We start from the raw sequence: 14,179 nt of genomic DNA on the forward strand, positions 1-14,179 counted from the left end.
AGGCACAAGTTATCAATGGTTTATAGAACTATTGGAATAATTTTTACATCACTTTTGAAGTTTTAAAAACCCACTTAAAATTAATTAAGACATACAACAGATCAGATAGTTTTTCCTTTTTAGTTATCATTTTTCTGTGATAAATTACAATAAAGTTTGGATACGTTGTCTCCTCCTTCCAGATAACCACCCGTTTCTACTCTACTGTTTTAAAAATGTCAGTGGGTTTGACAAAATGAAATCAACTTTGTTGCAGAAAGCTAGATTCAAATCTAACAAGTTGATTTTTTTTTTATGCTGTAGCAGTAATTAAAATACAGGAATGATCCTTTAATGAAAGGCATTACATCAGCGGCAGAGACAAACTGCCCAATCAGCTCATTCTCTCAAGTGGCACATACAGTCCTTCCCTCTGCTTCCAACTCCAGTCCAGAGAAAACCCAATCAGAGGCTCCATCGTCTGTTTCACCTCTCTATCCACACACAGCAGTGGCAGGTGCTGAAGCTGAAGCTGGAGCTGGGATGCACAAACTGGATCGTGACTGCTGGATTTGGTCACCTAGACCTCCTCTGTGTCTCCATCCTCAGCACTCGGGGAGCTTTGTTTCAGTCATGGCGAGCCACCGAGAAGAAAAGGAGGAAGATGGAGAAACAAGAGAACTTCCTGCTGTGTGTTGCTACACGACAGGTTGGTTTGACATGTGAGATTTTTGTAGCTAGAAAATTGAGAAATGTAACAACATAAAAAGACGAACAAAACAAGTAAGTCCATAAGTAGTATCTGATTGTCAAATTAGATAATATGGAATTTTACTCACTGAGAACAAATCTGCAGGGAATGTATGATCCTTAAAAACAGTAAAACAGGAAAAAATAGGAAATGTGTGTAATGAGGTGATCACAATGTAATTTAAAAAAAAAATGAACATCATATGTGCTGTCCAGCTTATACTAATAAGAAGGATCTCCTGCTGTGTTTGAATATATAAACTGACAATAAATTAATACAAATAATATGATACAAATATTATTAATAATAAAAAATACCTAAGTGCTCAAAATAAGAAAGGAGGCTTATTTTCTCCAGCAACAGCTAAACCAGAGCAAACAGCAAAGCACGCTCTCATTTTTTCTCCTTCGCTCCCAAAGTATATCACAAATAAATCACATTTCAATACTATCAATCACAGTAGATCCTAAATCAATAATTACTGAAAAGTGAGTTTGTGAAGACTTGAGGCATGACTGCTTTCAACAATTTTGCACTGGAATAAATTGTATAAATTACAAATCTTAACAATTTCTATCCCATTTAATTATGGTTCCTGTTTGTGAAACCCCATACTCCCTGCTGTTTCTGCATCTTTGTCGTGTGTCTATGTGTGCCAGTATATGCTGATGACTGTTGACCACGTTTTTAGTCCAAACCCAGCAGGTCTAATCAGTAGGTAGCGGAAACAGATGGTTCAGACATATGATTCAGCCATGACGTGCAACTCTAAGCCAACCCCCTGCATTAACCAGCCATGCGTGTTTTGGTTGCTGTTTAGTGTGATGTACAGCTCGACCTGAGCCACTCTGTGTCTCTCATATCCTCAGGATGTGATGACGCTATCAGTCAGGCTGCTGATGCTCAGTGGTCCACCTACGAGCCTCCGGGTCACTCAGGGATTCCCTGCAGCACAGCCCTGAGTCAGCATGATGCAGGTGCTTCTTTGCAGCAAATAACAGTGATTGAAGCTGACCAGGGGGACGCAGTCCAGCATTTCATGTGTGGTCAGTGCTGGGAAGGTGCAGGGATGGAAACCCAAAGATGTGCGTGCGTTTACAGGCAGAGGGAACTAGAAGGTCTGGGTCACTGCTCATCAGGATCTCCGTTTATCTACTGTGGAGGTGAGCTTACACCAGATGTCTAAACTTCATATTTTGCAAAGCTTTTATGTTCTTTTCCACTCATAATGCTCTAATTTCTCTCTTTACCTCAACAATGGAGGTGTTCAATGGGAGACTGAATTAAAGTAAAACAAAAATATGTATTTCAGGTTTTTTCTTGCTTACAAAAACTTTGGTTGCGCTCCAAATAGTATTTGGCCTTCCCCTAAGTGAAAATCACTAAGACTCTAATAAAAATATTTAACCCATTTTGGCAATGAAGGGTTTAATATGCTCAAATAGAAATTACAGTTTTGTTTAACTAATTCCATTACATATTATAGTCACGGCACTAAAGGCCCATTTTGACTGAGAGAAATTCTGACTATGAAGTGAAGATGACAGGTTGTTTTCCCTCCTACGTTTCTCTGACCAGTTAGGAGATGGAAATAAATCTGGACACTGCTCAGAAAGTTATACTGTTACATTCCCCAAAATGGGCTAGGGTATGACAATAAAGTTTCCAAATGAAAAGAAAAGGCCACTATTTCAATCAAAAAATCATCATCAACAGCTTCACATTACCTCACTAGAGCCATGACCATGAGAAGACACTTTCAACACTGCTGAAGCTGGCCCACTGATAGAGGGACAGCTCTACTTCCCAGCTTTTATAGTGCAGCTTTTATACTGCAGCATCACATACTGGTACCATGAGTACATGACACCCACATAAAAAACACAACAGGGATGCTATATGGCTGCAAAATATTAAGAGTCTGTTCTGGAATCATATTAGTAACCAAACATGCAATCCTGAAGACTTATGATCTACGCACAGATATAGAAATACAACATTGTGTGACCAACAATACAGACAAATATTAACTATTAACTATTTACTTAATAATTAACCCTAACCCTACAAAGAACAACAGTAAAATATCTGTTGCATTAAACTGATTAAAGAAACTGTCAAAATACAGACATCTGAGAATAATGAGAAGAAGAAAATTTTGTACTCAGATACAAGTAACTATACGCTATATTAGTTTTATTCCACTGCTAGCACCTCTAGTGAGAGAAAGCATTAAGCACGATATGATGATGTTGGGACATTAATTTTTATTTTTTTTAATGCATACATTTTTACAGTCAAAGTAAAATAAACTTTGGAGGATTTGGTTGCACTGGCAAAATCTACAGGTTTTTAAATCAGTTCTGACTCTCCCATTTTTGAACATAATGAAGTGCATTAAACTGATCTAAATGGTCATTAATGGATTATTCTAACTTGGATCATGTGTACCAAAGTGAAGATGAAGTTGGTTGAAGGCAAATCACAACTTTCTTGTATTTGATTCATGCAGTGAGGACAAACGTCATCATTGGAGTGGAGGTTGTGGAGGAGGTTGCAGTTGAAGACACTCTGGAAGTAATGTAAGTATTTCTGAATGATTATATAATGTATCAAAATCATTCCAGCAATTCCAGCAATTGCTTCTATATTATTTTTAAAACTAATAATTGTACACCTCATAACTTGAAAAAGGCGACTGGACTTCTTTTTGTTTCTTGAAGACGTTTCACCTCTCATCCGAAAGGCTTCTTCAGTTCTCAACCAAATGGTGGAGAGACCCAGGTATTTAAACCCCTGTGGGCGTAGTCCCCTGGAGGTGGTTATGACCCTCTATTGATCATGTGCTTGAACACATGTGCCCAGGTGTGAAGGGAGCGGAGTCCTAAATTGGTTTCAACTGAAACCACTGATTAAATATGACCCACGCCCCCTTCACACCTGGGCACATGTGTTCAAGCACATGATCAATAGAGGGTCATAACCACCTCCAGGGGACTACGCCCACAGGGGTTTAAATACCTGGGTCTCTCCACCATTTGGTTGAGAACTGAAGAAGCCTTTCGGATGAGAGGTGAAACGTCTTCAAGAAACAAAAAGAAGTCCAGTCGCCTTTTTCAAGCTCCAGAGACTACTATGACCTGGATAACTGAGAATCTACACAGACATACACCTCATAACGTTTTTGTCTAGCATATAATTCCAGTGGAGTTTATACCAACACATCACATGTGGTTGAAACAGTTTGTTGTTTTTTCCCTTTTCAGAACAGAGGACATTTATGCCGATGAGTTGCTGGATCCAGATGCATGCCAAGATGACCCTCCATACCCCACATGAAACTAGAGTGCCTTTCAGTGATTCTCAGTTTCACTGTATGCTGTGTAAACAAAATTTTATTCACAGACAGGTGAGAAATAAAAAAAAAAAAATGCAGTTATGTCTGGGCTGAAAAGCTACCTATTGTTAATTCTACATATTTTTGAAACCTAGGGAATGAATGCTATTCTTCTAAGATATTCACTCATTTGGTGTTATGTGATGACAGTAAAGAATGCAGTCAAAAATCTCCCATACGTGTTTATTTGGGTTAAAATGTAATGATGCTGAAGGCTAACATGACTGAAATAATCAACAGAGTAACACCTCACACTCTGAATGAATGTACTGACCTAGAAAACACATCCCCATCAGGATAGAAATACTTTCCTTAACCTATATCAACCTATACCTTAACCTTCCCAAGAGGCAAAGTACCCTGCGCACTATTAAAACCCCCTGCATCCCCACTGTGGGGTTTGGAGTTTAGAGTTTACCTTTAATTTGTCACAGTTATGTATTTATCAAATTTCTTTGTATTTTATATAATGAGTCTCTTTTGTTGCATAACCTTGTCTTTGATACATCTGTATACAAATAAAAAATTGCAAGGAATTTATGACTCCTGTTATAATATAATATAATATAATATAATATAATATAATATAATATAATATAATATAATATAATATAATATAATATAATATAATATAATATAATATAATATAATATAATAACATTGACTGCTAGACTTCAACTACCAGCATGCATTGCTATTGTTCTCCCGTCACACACCGAATACGTCATCACTCCGGGCAAGATGTGGAAGTTGCCAGTACAGTGATGATTTCAAGGGAAAGTCTTTGTTAATTTTGATGTTAAAAACTTAACATGTCGGATTCATTAGAGCCAACGACTCTCCAGGACCGCCTGGAGCGTCTTCAGGAACTGACAGAATTTACTGAAAAGTGCAAAAAACAGATAAACGATATATTTGAAGCGCTGGGATGGTCGCAGGACTACAAGAACTCCAACCGGGTAGGTAGCTAGCGTTTGTTTAGCTAATGTTAGCCTTTATTGTTCAGTCAAAACAACTGGGAACCTTATCAGAATGTCCTGGTTTTTGTCTTAACAACAGATCAGTATCAAATTTAACTAAGTTAGAGTCCAGAGACATCTGTTAAAGTGACTATAAATTTGTATTTTATTTTCCTCCCGCTAGCTTACCTAATTTGGGGGTCATTTCGCTGGGTCTCTCACTTTTCCTGAAAAGTCACTCAGTTTGACTGGTAGTTTTGCTGTTATTGGCCTTATTTGGCTTTTTAGCTGCTGTAATCCGATCCTCTTTTGCCCCTTTAGTTATATACGTATCCGTCTGATATAACTGATAATGCGTTTAGCGGATTTCTGCTTGCAGCTGATAATATTTACCTGGATACGGGAATCTGGGTATTTTATTTTATTTTATTTTTAGGCTGCTGTACGCATTTACGTTTGAACATATAACACTGAATTTACGTAACACATTTTCACCTATTAGCTACAAACTGTTATCCCCATTTAAAGGAGTTTTTGTTCCTCTCGAAAGTCTTAAATGAGGATTGTTTTGAAAGTAACTAGTTTAAATCTCTTTGTTGACATGAAGTTTTCTTTCTCTTGTTGATTCACCATACATACATTTTCATCTTCTTGCCAGGCCGTTTAATGAAAAGACCCTACATTGTGGGAGCAAGTACCTGAACCATCAGACTATCCTCGCTGGGCAGCTTTTGGTGATGGTCAGAAAGAATAACTCCTTTTAAATAGGGAGAGACCATCAGCAGAGGAGGGAGGGCTTGGTTATCTGCTGCAACCGTTTTTTTGGGGGTGGGGGGGGTGAGAGTGGAGGGTGAAGAGCATAGAAAAACAGGAGAAAAAGCAAACTATGGGAGAGATCAGAAAAAGTTAATGAGATGCAAGTCTAATCATCACAAATGTTTTTAATATTCATTTAATATTCAGTTTGTGGTTAATTTGTGGTGCTGTTTAGTTGTTACATCATAGTAAAAATTGCTTCTTAAAGTGTCCAACATATTTACAGTACACAGTTCAATACAGTTCTGATCATATGGTTGTTTTTTGTTTGTTTTTGTAAGTAGTTTTAATAAAAACAGACGAGCGGAACCTTCCTGAGGGTAAATGTGTTGTAGGGGTTGTAAACTTGCATGCATGTGTGTAATTCACAGCTGATGTTCATTTAAATTTATTTTCATTTTTGTATTCTCAGGAACCAATGGAGCAGTGCCCCTATGACCCTGACCACATGGTCCCGGTCAGGAGCATGGAGAAACACAAAGCCTCCTGCAAGCTCCGAAAAATGGGCTACTCTGCTGAGGAGCAGGTAACACACATGGCTACTGATTAATGACAAAAGCATTGGTTTATGCTGAAGCTGCTGCCGTAGCCTTGCTGTAACAATTACACCAAGCAGAGGAAAAACAATAGCAATACAGTAGTTTACAAAAGTTTTATGTCATAATGCGACGGACTACTGAACACCTCATAAACTCCAGTGTTAGTGTGTGTTAATGTAAAGCCGCCAATATTGTGTTTAGTGATTAAAAGAGCTGTAAAGTTATCACTACTTTGCAGGCGAAGATGTTTGACCCCTCCGTGTGTTATGAGAACACCAGCGTCAGAAGCTTTATAATGGGTAAGTCATCGCTGAGGGCTGTTTCTGTAAATCGACACCTCCTTTATTATATCCAAAGTTCACCAAAGCAAGGTTAGATCTTTTCAAAAGACCACCCTGTTCCTTTTGAACTGTTGTAACTGGTGTTGTTAAAAGTAGATAAATATTTCTCTTGACCCAAAAACCAAGACATCTCAAGGCCTCAAAAAGTTCTGGGAAATAATAATCTTTGTTACAGATTTGTTATTCCTTTTGAAATCTTTTAAAGGAGCAAGAAACATTCCACACTCTCTAAAGATGCCTCCAAAATACAGGAAGGAAATGGTTTTCTTAACTTTTGCCTCTGCATGTTGTGAAACACTTATTTGTGATAGAAAGTAAACTGAGGCCTGTTTGAAGTTAGTAATTTATTTTCTGTCCTCGTTTCATTTCCTTCATGTAGACAAATCCACGCAGCATCAGGTGATCCTACAGGCGAGATCTGCTGCACCGATGATGAGGATGGAAGGAGTCTTCTGGCAAGGTGTGAGCTCATTTTATGCTGTGTGCTCGTTTTGTATGACATAACATATATTCAATAGAACCACAAAGTTAACTCTGTGAGGACAAAGACATCATCAGCAACGATTCCGATCATAGCACAAGCAATGTAGGGCTGCACTGCATTTTGGAAAACAATAGATTTTTGAATCATATCATTTTTTTTTTTAATCCCCTGTTTGTTAAAACTTGGGAGAACATTTTAAACTTGGTGGTTAGGATTTGACTCACAGTCATCACCAATGATGAACTAGATCTCACACAGTTCAGATGTGAAATTTATGAGTTTAAGATGTAACCACTAGACACGTATTCAGCTTTTAAATTCATTGCTTGTTTTTTTGGCCCTCTGTTTTTGGCTTCGACTTTCATCATTGCCAAATATTATCCTCAGTAAAAGGGGAGCTTTTACAATTTTTAATTTAGGCTTGTCACTTTCTGTTGGTGTAGTTTTGCTCCTAACATTTGTTTATTCCGTGTGTTGTTTGTTCTGTTTGCAGCGACAGGGGTGAGTATTAGAGAGGAGATGGGCTCTAGAAAGGTCTGCTGCTCTGGTTCAGGCTTTCCTGAGTTCATGCCTGATATCCTTTAATGTCATATCCTTTCAAACCACAGGGGCTTGGGTGCGGGAATCTAATAGTCGCATCTGCACACTGAAACACAAACGCATAGTTTTCCCTTTACGTGTTGGGGAATATACATGCAGATTTATGCATATGATTTTATTTATGCAATTTCCTCTTTCCATGAAGCCTTCATATAAAAGGATTCCAGTAAAAAAACAAACACAATTTCTTACTGATGCTGAGTTGTCAGTATCAGATTTTAAAATGAAGATAACTGGGGGATTTGTTGAGTGCCCCTTTTCAGATCATCTTGAGATAAAACTCCCTTAGTGTCTGCAATAGAAATAAAATTAACACATCATTGAGTCTGACCTTTTAGTCACTGTCTTTATTCTTTCACTTTGCTCACTTATGTAGGTTTGAACTACATAATGTATTCTGGTATCTTCTGGACAGGAAAATGTCTGAAACTGGAAGACAGCACATTATTTGTTGCTGCCTTTTTAATCATATTTGAAAAATTGTAAACATCACAGTCTTGGTCCGCTGCATTGATACTGTTTGTGGATCTTTGGCTGAATACAGAGCTACTTTGAACTGCAGTATTAATTTTAAACAGGAGCAGGCGTCAACCTATACCAAACCTCTAACTCTAGATAGGGCACCGGTGACCTGCTGGATGTTTAGATGTTGACGTCTAGGAAGTGTAATTAGATAAATTTAATAAAAGCGTGTCAGGTTGGTTTATGTTTCTCCCTCAGTGTGTAAACATATCCGGTCCTTCATCAGGTCAGTACTCCGGCGAGCCGGTTGACGTACCTCAAAACCACAAGCGAGCTGTGTGTGATCTCACTGTTGCCGACCGATTGGCTCTGTACGATCACGTGGTCGGTGCCCTCAATCAACAGAAGGAAGCGTTGTCCAACAACGAGGATCTTTACGTAGATTTGGTGTCCAAACTCCAAAAAGGTGAGAAACATTACTTGTGTGAAAAAAAGGACTTTTTACAGGCTTTGAGTTTGGCAGAGGAACATTTCTGCTCCCTAAATTAATTTAACTCTTTAAAAAGAAAAAGATTTTGCTTTGATTTTGGTGAAGAAAAAACAGGGTTTTTTCCTCTTCAGTGTAGTCCGCCTGAAAATTGTGTGTTTGTGTGCAGATGAAGAACAAAATGAACCAAAGACTAAACTGGAGCTGATGGCAGAAATGAGGGACTATAAGAGGCGGCGTCAGTCCTACAGAGCCAAAAATGTTCACATCACCAAGAAATCCTATACTGAGGTAAATAAGTTGCTAAATAACAGTAAGTGATAGTCCTAATTTTAATAATTTATGTATTAAGTGTATGTCTGGGTTGAAGGTAAATTAACTTTATTATTTAATTGTGAAGGATTAAGTCTGAGAAACATTTTTCCCAACTTTAGATGTAAAAAAACCTTCAAAATCCACAGTTATTTAAAATGGTGAAAATGAAGGACGTGCGGTAATAATCATCAGCGGGTTTGGTAAGCTTTATTTGTAAATCCAGTCACTGCCGCTCATTGAACATAAAGCTAGACAGGGTTTTTTTTATTTTTGTCAGTTCATTTCATTTCACTGCTAGAAAGCAACAATGGGCTGGACTGTCTGATACATTTTTGAGTTGGCCTTTTCCTCAGAAACACAGAAGTTTCCCCTGCTCCGTTCCTTAGGTCTCAAAGTTGGAACCACTGAGATCAGGTTTGATAAAACTGTGTGATGCGTTCAGTTCACCAGGAGTTTCCTCCCACCTTCTGCTACATAACACTACCTAATACTCAGCTCCAACCGCCTTCTAAATGTGGGCAGCTTCTCAAAAGGAACTGAGACAGAACAGGCTGCCTCTTGATGGAAAAGAGGACAAAGACTCCTGTTAGATTCTACTGAGCAAGGCACCGGTCATCTGACTGCTCACTGAATCTGCCCAGAACACAGCAGTATGTGTACTGAGTGTCCTCCAGTGTGTGTGGTTCACACAGGTAGAAAAATTGGGCAGGAGCAGTGAGCTTTTGATAGACATGTTAGCTTTCGGATGGGAGAGGTAATCCTGCTGTGCAGGGGAAACATTTATTGGAAGACTAAATAAACTCTGCCTGAGAATCCCTAAACTGAAAATCTGATGCTAACTCCTCAGGAAGAACTTCCCTGTTTAAATCAAGGTTAGGAAACGATAGTGTGATATCGCTGTGATCTCCCTGCAGGTGATCAGAGAGGTGATCAGCGTCCATTCAGAGGAACTTGCCAGACAGTGGAGAGAGGAACAGGACGAGGAGGAGTCGATGAGATCGGAACAGTCTTCCCACGGGTACTCGAAGCACTCCCGATGATCAGTTTTATTGTTGAGTGAGACACCATCGAGTTGAGTGAGCATCAGAGGAGTTTATGAGCTAAAGACTGATTTTTATGTCTGTCAGGCGGCGGGCGGACGAAAGACGCTCAACATCCTCAGAGTCTCGCCACTCCCACAGTAAACGCCATCGCAGCCGGGAACGAAGTCACGAAAGAGAGAGCAAGAAGAAGAAGAGTAGGAAGGAGAGGTGAGAAAAGGCTTGTCTGACAATGGTTGTGGATGTTTATGGCAAGTTACTGTAAAAAAAAAATCAGTGTTCAGTAGCCGAGGGGTAATACTGGAGGTTGACAGTATTTTTTGAATCTTCACAGGGATTCCCGTTCCCCGGATGACCACCATCACCACCACCATGACAAAAAGAAAAAGAAGAAGAAAAAGAAAGAGGAGAAGGAGAAGTGAGAGTGCTGAACTCGCAAAGTCAGATCAGATGAAGTCAAAGTTCACAGTCGCGTCAGCAGGTCTAAAGATGAGGTTTACACACCAAGGGATTTTCATAAGATTTAAATTGTAATAAAGTTTTGGGAACAACATTCATTCGTTGAGCTTTTTGTGTATCACTCGCACCATTTTCAATCACGTCTCAGAATTACTGCTTTTAGCACTAAGCTAGGAGTCTCATAACGGTCCTACTTTCACCATGAGGTCAAAGTTCACTTTTAACTTTTGCTGTGTGTTTACATAGGATTCCTGAAGTCACTGAGAAAAGGCTGAGAAGTAGCTTTGTGGGAATTGAAAAATTACCAGTTTATGCAGCAGGTTTCATTTGTTTTAGTTACATGAACACCAGAATAGATTCAGTTTAGCTCATCAGTGTATTTCATTAGTCAATACATATAAGACAATTGACATTTCAAAATATGAAATCTATTTGTGTTATGAATGTTACAAATGACACCATGGTTTTAAGTGTGTAGTATTTAAAACTACCAAACATTTGCCCTTTTGATATAACAGAGCTTATTCTGAAGGTGGAATGTGTTGTTCAGTAATTTGACAAGTTTCCACCAGAGCTTAATAAAGCGAATGTTACACGACAATTACATTTTTTTTAGGCAGATTATTTGGAAGGAATTTTTTATTTAGCTCATGAGAAAAAAATAAGTGTGCAAATTTTCATCTACATTATTAAAAGCTTCAAAAACATTTCAAATCTTTAAACAGCTTTTACAGCTCTAAATCAGAAATTAACTTTGCCTAAACTTCCCCCCAAAAAACCATGCATCTCTCTTTCTGTCCTGGTCTTTCTCTGTTGATGCCAGATTCTGTGTCAGGTATTTCTCACCCTTGTGAGAAGCACAGAAAGAGGACGAGAAGAACAAAAAAAAAAATTGGAGAGGATCCTGTCAGTGCCTGGGAACCTGACGGATCCTGGGGAGACAGGGGGAACCATCAGGGTGATAATGCTGTAAGGGAAACTGCTCAGGGAAAGCTAAATCAGGCTGTTTTTGTCCTCATCCGCATCCCTAAAGAACCCTCTGCAGGTCTGGTCTGGAGGGAATCACTGTGCAGCACCATGGGAGCCTCCTGTGATAAGGTAAGAGGAGACGATCGGGATTTGGCCCTGCAAGTTTTGGGGGAACTATTAAAATACTAAGTGGGATTTTATTTTTTCCCTTTGTTTGGTGGAGCACGAGAAACAAGGTTGGCTGACATTTAGCAGGTGCTCACAGTAAAATAATCAGGGCCAAGTTTTAGTTTGACTGTCCTTAGTTGGCAGTTTGGGCAGTCTTTGAAGTGCTTCTCAGGCTGTTAGCTGGACCTTAAAATGATGTTGCCAAAAATTTAAATATACATCATCTTCATTTCCATATTAAAAATACAGCGTTTCTCTCTTTGTTCAAGTTGGTATCTAAAGCAGCAAGACCTGCAGACAACTGATCTGAACTACTTTTATTGTATTTTTTAGGTGTTCAAACTATATTTGTCGTTTAAAGCCGTTACAGTGCATTAAAGACAACTTTGTGCCACTCGTACACTCCCCGGAGTTCTGATCATTTATTCTGTACAGCAGGGAGCTGCTGAATAAGCTCTCTCTGTGGGAATCGTTTTGCTGAGCAGACATTTCTGAGGAATAAATATGAGCATTTTTTGGTTCTGGGAAAGCTTTTTAATTCACAAAGCAGTCGCTTTTTATTTAGAGTCTTTGCTGACTCGGGATTTTTCTCTAGAATTCACAACAAAGCCAAAGGGAAATTTGTACTGTCCATGATGTAATGTTTGACAAACAACCTACTTTGCATTTTAATCATTTTGCACACATCTGAGAGTGCTGTAGCATTCTCTGTCTTTGTAACAAATATGAAAAAAAATATGAAAATGTGAACGCATTCACTACCTCAAAGCCCCAGAGGTCCTACAAGTCAGTTATTGGTTGGCAACTCAGCTTGTTCTGCTTGTTACAGCTGTTCTCCAGGATTGTTTGGATTCATGCACAAACTAACCTCAAAGGTTAAAAAGACACTGTATGTCCAGCAGAGCCTTCTAGAAATGTGGCAAATGTTCTTAAATATCTGGATAGAGAAGTAACTTTGGTCTTTTTGCTGGTTTTTGTTACATCAATATTACACAAATAAAATAAGATTAAACACCAGATAGGCTGAAATCATTTGACCTTTTGGAAGTTTTAATTTTTCCAAAATTAATTTCTAAGGTTTCAGATGAAAATCCACTATGGTTAACTATAGTTTTTATGCAGTAACCATGGTAAAACCATGGTTACTGCATAAAAACTATAGTAAAACCATGGTTACTGCATAAAAACAATAGTTAACCATAGTGGATTTTCGTAAGGTACCTTTGGAAATTATGGTTATGGTCCGTTTTATCCCCATCTGTTCTGTTTAATGACCTCATGTTCAAATCCAACATCCAGCTTAAATGTTAAATGTGCAGCTTTTTCCTTGTACTGATCTACAGGCTCACAGTGAAGCTTCAGGAATGTCAGATGAGTCTGAGAAATGCTCAGCAGTTTTCCTCCTGACAAAGAAACCTCAGTCTGTTTAATTCTCATGCAAACAGCAGCAGCTCAAACCCTCAGCAGCCACACTGCAAAGAAAAAAAGGTGTTTCTTGGTGTAGCTCACCTTCACTGATCATCCTTGATGCCTCCAATTCTGCTCTGAGGTCAGGAGGTTCATCAGTGAAAGGACTTGCTTCACTTATAATTTTCATTTGGGATTTTGGATGGTTTGGGATGCATTATTGCAAATTTAATGAGGATGAAAGAGGAAAGATGAAAGTATGTGTTTAAGAGTTTCTTAAACATATTGGCAAGACTGGCTTCCCAAATATTTTGAGATATTGCATCACCAATTTTTCTCTATGAGGAGTATTGGTTGCCCAACAATTTAGCAGTGGAGGATCTAAGACTGAGTTAGGCCAAAGAAGACTCTAAATACAAATTAGGGTATATTAAAATCAGTTATGTGGGATATTAGGAGCCAGGGTAGCGCCATTAAATCTGGAGTTTTAGTTAATAAACCTGCCGCAGAGATTTGAATAATCAAAAAGAGCATTTCAGTAATCCATCTTACTAGAGGTGAGCAGCTATGGTGAGTCAGGAAAGGTTGTATTTTGGCAATATTCTGAAGGTGAAAGTCCTGGTAAACATCTTTCAGTCATACTGGCTGTGTGGGTTAAATCAGTATTTGCAGATGGGTGAAAAACATCCAATCAAGTTATGTGAATGTGGTACAGTCCTTAAACAGCTCTACATCAGAATCAGAATCAGAATCAGAAGGTTTTTATTGCCATATGGGTGAACAGGTTCACAGCATTAGGAAATTGCTGCGGTACTTCGTGCTTACAGAAAAAAAAAAAAAAAAAAATAAGTATAAAAACTATAAGACAATATACAAGTATACAAATTGCAAATATACAGAGATATTAGAGCTATAACTATAGCACAATATTACAAAATTACAAAATATACAGTGCAGAGACTAATTAAAGATAAAAGAATGTAGACTATATTCCACTAATATGTAC

The 14,179-nt window shown here is 38.4% G+C and overlaps 3 protein-coding genes across 3 annotated transcripts in view; all 3 read left to right on the plus strand.

Annotated features, from left to right (window-relative positions):
- The first annotated feature begins 443 nt into the window (after nt 1-443).
- Nucleotides 444-4,445, plus strand: LOC115795147 (uncharacterized). The gene is made up of 4 exons (XM_030750954.1): nt 444-688; nt 1,600-1,893; nt 3,243-3,312; nt 3,997-4,445. Exons 1-4 carry the CDS (start codon nt 523-525, stop codon nt 4,067-4,069), a joined length of 603 nt encoding a protein of 200 aa, XP_030606814.1. The 5' UTR covers nt 444-522; the 3' UTR covers nt 4,070-4,445.
- A 418-nt stretch (nt 4,446-4,863) lies between these two features.
- Nucleotides 4,864-10,710, plus strand: snrnp48 (small nuclear ribonucleoprotein 48 (U11/U12)). Its single transcript, XM_030750093.1, has 9 exons — nt 4,864-5,086; nt 6,315-6,428; nt 6,680-6,740; nt 7,162-7,242; nt 8,615-8,794; nt 8,985-9,106; nt 10,045-10,148; nt 10,258-10,380; nt 10,505-10,710. The coding sequence occupies exons 1-9, from the start codon at nt 4,940-4,942 to the stop codon at nt 10,590-10,592; spliced, it is 1,020 nt and encodes a 339-aa protein (XP_030605953.1). The 5' UTR covers nt 4,864-4,939; the 3' UTR covers nt 10,593-10,710.
- An 835-nt stretch (nt 10,711-11,545) lies between these two features.
- Nucleotides 11,546-14,179, plus strand: part of LOC115794794 (collagen alpha-1(I) chain) — a 31,666-nt gene continuing 29,032 nt past the window's right edge. Inside the window, exon 1 of the mRNA XM_030750441.1 lies at nt 11,546-11,727. Within this exon, the coding sequence (XP_030606301.1) occupies nt 11,707-11,727 (21 nt within the window). The 5' untranslated portion in view covers nt 11,546-11,706. The remainder of the gene's footprint in view (nt 11,728-14,179) is intronic.

The sequence above is a fragment of the Archocentrus centrarchus genome, chromosome 16, assembly GCF_007364275.1.
Source record: "Archocentrus centrarchus isolate MPI-CPG fArcCen1 chromosome 16, fArcCen1, whole genome shotgun sequence".
Classification (NCBI taxonomy): Eukaryota; Metazoa; Chordata; class Actinopteri; order Cichliformes; family Cichlidae; genus Archocentrus; species Archocentrus centrarchus.

Coding starts and splice junctions, on each gene's coding strand:
- snrnp48 (XM_030750093.1), top strand. CDS start 4,940: ATGTCGGATTCATTAGAGCCAACGACTCTCCAGGACCGCCTGGAGCGT. Junction 7,243..8,614: donor GGAAGGAGTCTTCTGGCAAG/GTGTGAGCTCAT, acceptor GTCCTTCATCAG/GTCAGTACTCCGGCGAGCCG. Junction 10,381..10,504: donor AAGAAGAGTAGGAAGGAGAG/GTGAGAAAAGGC, acceptor GAATCTTCACAG/GGATTCCCGTTCCCCGGATG.
- LOC115795147 (XM_030750954.1), top strand. CDS start 523: ATGCACAAACTGGATCGTGACTGCTGGATTTGGTCACCTAGACCTCCT. Junction 689..1,599: donor TGTGTGTTGCTACACGACAG/GTTGGTTTGACA, acceptor TCATATCCTCAG/GATGTGATGACGCTATCAGT. Junction 3,313..3,996: donor GAAGACACTCTGGAAGTAAT/GTAAGTATTTCT, acceptor TTCCCTTTTCAG/AACAGAGGACATTTATGCCG.